This window comes from Perca fluviatilis, chromosome 1, assembly GCF_010015445.1.
Source record: "Perca fluviatilis chromosome 1, GENO_Pfluv_1.0, whole genome shotgun sequence".
NCBI classification, from domain to species: domain Eukaryota; kingdom Metazoa; phylum Chordata; class Actinopteri; order Perciformes; family Percidae; genus Perca; species Perca fluviatilis.
The window spans coordinates 48,457,000-48,463,819 of record NC_053112.1 but is presented as its reverse complement, the minus strand read 5'-3'; the positions used below and the strand labels follow the sequence as shown (position 1 = coordinate 48,463,819).

General features: G+C 36.2%; 1 protein-coding gene across 1 annotated transcript; it reads left to right on the top strand.

Annotated features, from left to right (window-relative positions):
* The first annotated feature begins 358 nt into the window (after positions 1 to 358).
* On the top strand, positions 359 to 6,140 carry LOC120544105 (small integral membrane protein 26-like). The gene is made up of 2 exons (XM_039777712.1): positions 359 to 615; positions 5,654 to 6,140. The coding sequence occupies exons 1-2, from the start codon at positions 492 to 494 to the stop codon at positions 5,821 to 5,823; spliced, it is 294 nt and encodes a 97-aa protein (XP_039633646.1). The 5' UTR covers positions 359 to 491; the 3' UTR covers positions 5,824 to 6,140.
* Positions 6,141 to 6,820: the final 680 nt, after the last annotated feature.

Below are 6,820 nucleotides of genomic sequence, written 5' to 3'. Positions count from 1 at the left end.
TTGACACTCATGGATTAACAGTCAGTATATATTTGTTTCTGTATTTATTGTTCATTTCTTATTCATATTTAGTATGTTTGTTTGTGTAGTTATGTATGCAACAGTCACCAAGCCAAATTCCACATACTATGGCAATAAACCCTTTGCTGATTCTGCAACTTCTCTTGAAATCATGTACATCATTACATGTAATTTATAAAGCAATGTAGATATATATCTATCCCAGCAATTTACATCCACTGAGCCCCTCTACTTTGTCTCCTTTTATGTCTGCTATATGATATTTGAAAAAGAATATAAATTGTTCAAGTTTGCAAACGTTTAATTACATATTGACCGGAAGTTGTCTTTTTGTATCAGTTTGTACTTCCGGGTTGACTGTCATGGCAGCGCCCTATGGAATGCACTCATGAATGTACTAGCAAACGATAAGTGAAGCCCTTTCATTAAAAGACCAAACCTAGCTATATTTCGCGGAGCAGAGGTCAGTCATGAATTTCAAAGAGGTGTTGAAGTGGAACACACGACTGTCTGCAGTGTACGCTGTCGGTATCTGGACCATGGTCGGTTCCTACGCGTACTTCAGATACACAGGGCGCTTTAAGGACACGCCGGGTGAGAGGACCACACACACACACACACACACACACACACACACACACACACTATGTCCACCAGTCAAGCCCAAGCCACTGGGAATAAAACACATTTAAGACGTTTTTTTTAAAACTACAGTTACAGTGGGGAGGCTCGGTTGGAATCTTAGACGTAGTCATATTTTCAAATCTCCAGTTAGCTTTCAGCACTGACTTAATGTAGGGCCCTATGGAGTCTGGCTTATAGCTTTTTTTAAATTTCGCGATAACGTCCATGATTCTGTTATCACAGAAACTATATGTGGCTCAGGCTCCAGCCCGACCCTCGTCAAAAAAAGACAACTTCCACCGGGTTGATACTGATACTGCTCTATTCCTTCCCTCTCTTCAATTGTTATTGTATATTTCTTGTAAATTTGTGAATTCTATTATTATCTATTAATATATACTGTATACTTATATATATTTTATATTTCTTACTGTTCTTTCAGTTTTTTATTCTTTATATGTTAAGTGAGTGTTGTACTTAGAGAGCAAAGATTAACCAGAGTCAGATTCCTTGTTTGTTGTAACTCGGATTCTGAAACCCTGACTTGCTTGTCTCGGTGATTCCCTTTTGAGTTTGTTCCTATTCAAACTGTAAACTGACCTTACGAGTCTCTGGGCGACTCATTTTACATAATAACTTGTAGTCTCTTTCTATTATTGTTTTTTACTTTACGCAGCTTTGCTTTATTCTCTTTTCCAGTGCAAGTTAAGTATTGGCTATGTACCTGCCGTTTTAACGGTTGGTTAAAACTACAGATATAATTGTGATTTTTCTGCAAGATATTGCCATTATGATTCAATTTGCGATTATTTATTTGCGAGTGTAACAGATAAAGCATGTCATTGAGCATTATAACATGAGACACCATCAAAACTGCTCTATATTCTTATGCATGGATGAGAACATAGATATGAATTGCCAGCAATAAGTGTATTTCTTTTAATAATCATGGACCATTGAATCTGTGATATGTAACATTATTCCAGCATTTATCTTATGAAACAACAGTAGATAAAATTAATAAAAAAAGAGGAATAAAAAATGTTACACCAAACATTCAACTACATATTGCACATTCAATTAGTCGTGGTCTTCGCGATTAGCTAATCGCATTCTTTCAAATCTCGATTTCGATTCAAAACGATTAATCGTTCAGCCCTTTTAACTGTTGGCTGTAGAGCAGTTGCGTCTAATAGGCTAGCAGTGGCGGTTTCTCTAGGAGGCCAAAGGAAGCCTGGCCTCCCCATAAAAATATAAAAAATAATTTAAAATATAAAATTTATTTTATTTTTAAATAAAATTTAAAAAAAATAATTTTACGATAAATGTTATAATTTAAAATTATGTTTTATATTTTTAACCGTAGGAATTACAAATTTACGCTCATCTTTCACAAACAGTGAGCAACACAACCCTATATGCATCATATCATGAAGCTATTACCTGCAGCCTCAAGCAACATTATTTAAAGTTTTAATTGAGGTAGGTCCAAATTAGGGCTATAGTTTAGAATTATTTAGTTTACATTAGGGTACCCATTTCTTCCGACAGAGGATAAGAGCTACTTGGCATGTAGAATAAATATTGATCAGACCATATTCTCTGTGCTCCCCTTACAAGTAAGCTTTAAATGAGATGTTTTTAGATATTGCTGACATATTACAATGCTCTGTAATGCAGCCTTGTATAACATAAACCCTCTGATTCACTGTGAGTGTCTGCTCTAAATGATAAGACACACTTTCAACACGGGCCTTCCAGCCAAAGGTGTTATATATACACACCAAGGTGCTATAGGAGCAGAGCCGATTGATTGGTTCATCATTTATGACCTCATATACCCTCTGACCCATGTCACGACCAACTCCACAAGCAACTATAATCTGTCCAACCAACGCTCGCGTCTAAAGTCAAGAGGAGACCGTGCCTTCGCTGTTGTTGGTCCTAGGCTGTGAAATAGCCTCCCCGTCTCCTTGAGATCGCTGTCCTCTTTATATGAGTTTAAACTCAAACTAAAGTTTTATCTCTTGGAGCGTGCATTTCTCTAAATTCTTATTTTTATCTATGTTTTCTGCTGTCTGAAGGATGTTTTATTCTCTTTCCTGACTCTTGTTATGTGAAGCACAGTGGTCAACTTCTGTTGTGTTTACTTGTGCTATACAAATAAATGAAATGAATGAATGAATGAATGAAACTCCTCATTTTGTGAAATGGTTGAATGAGATTGTTGGTTTGGCACCACATTCTGGTCTCTATTTTAGCAGAATATGCAAAAGTACTTGTGTCTGTGTGCAGTAGGCTGCAGTAGAAGGGTGCCAAAAATGCCAAAACACGTTTGTGTACACATACCCATACAAAGCTATACATCTCTGTGAACAAAAACCTCAGCAAAAATCTGCTTAAAATGTTCCTAAAACTAGCCCCTTCTTAATTTTGAAAAGGTAGTCTCAAAGGTTATAGGTACAAGCTGTAACCATGCTGATTGATATGAGGATCATCTTCTGAATAATAATTAATATGATAGGCCTACCATAAATTATATTTAAAAAGTCAGTTATTTAAAACAACTAATAATGCAGTGTGATGTTAAATCAAATTAATTCCCACACATAAATATACTCATGTTTTTTTCCCCTTTAGTCTTTGCTATTAACATTCATCAATTGCAAAATTAGAAAATTGCGTTTTTAAATAACTATGCCTGGAAAATAAAATGAAAAATGCTTCTCTTTGTAAGTAGTTTATTTTTGTTTTTTCACAACAGTAGCCTACAAGTCAAAACAAATGCCCATTAGTCCACCAAGCCATTAGGCTGTAGTTCTAAACACTCAACTGTAGTTTGTTTATAGGCCTAGTATTTTTCTGCAACAAGGCAAATCAAAGTGCTTAGCATAAAACACTATTTTTTCATTATTGGTATTTTTTTGAGCATTTTTTTCGTAATTAATCACGAGTCTTCAGCTGATGTCATTTAGCAACAGAAGGTGCTACACACATAAAACCAGCTGTTATAGAAAGCTCTGGACCTCAGCTATCATGTAGATATGGTCTCCAAAGTTTATCCACTGTAAGCACTGTCAAATATGGTAATAAGCTATTTTCACCTATTTAATGATTCTATTTTTAAAATCGGATGACACCAGTGTGTTCCCCATCCCAAAAAAAACCCAGGGTGTATCCAAAATTCTACACTACCAACTTCTACTTATGAGAAATATACCAATATATTTAAAAACTACAACTCCCACTATAGACGCGGCCCAGAATCTGTTACAAAGCTTGAGCACTTGTAGTTCTTCCGGGGTGGGTGGGAGGACGTGTTGGGCTCCTGTTTCTGCTGTCTGCCGTGAGTGGGCTTCATTCTGTTTCAGATTGATGCCGCCAGCTGGCCGGGCAAACAGTACATGGGATAAATACATGAAACTGTATTTTATTATTATTGCTATCTTTATTGTTTAACTCCTCAAATACAACGTTAGACAAAAACATCAATATTACGAATATTATGTATTTGTATCTTTTCTATCCGCCGAGCGGTAATTACGACGTCACTTCCGGAGTCTTCAGCAGATTTTTTTAAACGTTATTACGATGCATAACTTACTGGAACAAAACTGAGCAACGTGTTGTTGCTGGTGACAAAACTACTGATTATATATATTTATTACATGACTTGCTTATATTCTAATGTACAATGCGGTCTGTTATTTTCTTGATAACAGACCGTTGCTAAGTATAACACACCGTTGCCATGCATAGCAGAGCGTTGCCATGGACGCAGTTCTGTTCCCTCTGGAGGAGAGCTATCAATAAATCCGCTAGAAGAAGATTGGCGTCGGGGTCCTGATCTCCCCGTCGTTGTTGTATTCGCTATAACAACCATTGACATATATATAAGATAACAACGCTCTACGTGATCCCTTCCGCTGATCGCTGTCTGATTCTGTGAATGAATGCCCGCATTGCATCTTGGGACATCGGCTTTGAATGCGCCCAGCTCGGATCATTTCGTAGCCTAGCTACTGTTCTGTCTTATTTACTGTAATATTTCACCGGTAATAAGACCGAAATAATATTATTAAAATAAAGAAATGCATACCATGATAACAGCTAAATACATGTTGAAAGATGTAGCGTTATGGTTTTAAAAATATCAATAAACAACAAAGCAATCCAGCTTCCCTGGCCGAAATAGACCGAAATAATAACATTAAAAGAAATACATATAAACCGTGATAAGATCTGGTGAATAAATGTTGATTAAAACAGCGATTATTGGGCTAAAAATACCAATAATATCAAAGCTGTATCCAGGTTCTCTGCTGTAGCCCGACTGGCAGAAAGTTTCGTGCTGTGATTACGTAAGATGCTTCTCATTGAAATACATTAGTATAAAAAACGTGACCCCAACACGTAAATCTTCAAAATAACGTGAGGGTATCACGTTCTAATAGATTTAATTTCGTAATGCCATCACGAACTGACGTGAGACTGGGTTGAATTAAAACATGTCACTTTCAAATGCTTTCATTAAATTAATTGAAGGAGAGAAAAAAAAATCATAGTCATATAAAAATTAAATCGCGAACAGGGGTGAATCGAGGTCGCGATATTATAACGATTTATCGTGCACGCCTACCTCTACTTGAGTATTTCCATTTTATGCTCTATACTGTGATTCCACTACATTGCAGAGGGAAATATTGTAGCTCTTTTTACCTTGCAACATTTATCTGACAGCTATAGTTACTTTGCAGATTAATTTGAATGTGCTTCAGTTACTTGCTTCTTACTTTATTCTTTTTTTTTTTGTATTTATGTATAGTTGTCAGGTTTGTTAGTCAAGCAGGGAATGTTTATTGCAATAAGTAAACCTCTAATTCCTTTTCAATATCAATTACTCACATTTGTTTAGACATGGCTACCTTTTTGCAGTTGTTATACAGTATATTCCCACAGCCCAGTTTACATTGATAACAAATACAAATCCTTTCCTCCTTGAATTTAGTGAAAGAAGAGGTGCCAGAGCCGGAAGATCCAAACAAGGTCGTCTACCTGTCTGATCACTCCAAAACTGTCATCGTCTACAAGAAAGACTTTGTCCCGTACAGCACAAGGATCTACAATTTCATCAAATCCTTCAGCAGTCAACCTGGGAGTGGAGACGGTGACAAATAGCTGCATCAGTGCAAAGGACGGTGGACACTGAACTTGCTAAGTGCAAGTTTTTACAACGCACTATGAATGAATGCTTCTGTGTGAGGACATTGTCTTTATTTGTAAAATAAATTCTAGTACACTGTCCAGGTTTGAGGAAGCTGCCGTTGTTTTTGGATGCTAATAATCAGTCCCCAAATATATTTCATTATGTCAACAGTATTCATTAGGCTATTACTGTCGGATTCATCCATACTATTTCCAAAATACAAAGTTGCCACAACTACTATTGCTGTATAAATAAACCTAATCTCTTCATTATGGAAGAGGCACTATTATGAAAGTGTCCGAAGGTTTTGCAATTTTTATTTTTAAAGATATAAAAGATATTGTCATTATCCCGAGTAGAGACTGAGACTAGGGCTGCACGATATGAGGAAATTATCTAATTGCGATTATTTTGACTGATATTGTGATATGAGTCACAATATTGGAGGGAATGATCATTTTTGCATCATTATTCTCATTTTCATTGAAAAATATTAAAATCTAAAAAATGAAAATGATTAGAGTGGGATTTTTGCGAGGATCTTTACCAAACAAAGATTTATTTCTTTAGTCTGTAGGATATGATTTGTAGGCCGGGATGTCTCTGCAGCACCACAATACTTCATCCAGAATGGTTTGACACATATTTAGCCTTTAACAAAACTGGGGCCCCACCTTTTCCACAGCAGGCATTTTGACTTGTCACAGTAGGATAAGCACAGGTGTTACTAATAACATACGCAATGGTTCAGTTTCATTAAAGTGTCCCAGTAAGCTATGACTGAGGCAAATTTTTTGGAATTCATCTGTCTCTAATTTTATTATTTACACCAGTGCTTTTCCTACTGTGACATGTCAACATGTCTTCCCTAAAAAAGGCCTATAAGGGGGGAAATATAATGCTGTCCAACACCACCACAAAGTGCAGCTTCAAAATGTACAACAGAATCAAATCTACAAAGAAATCTCA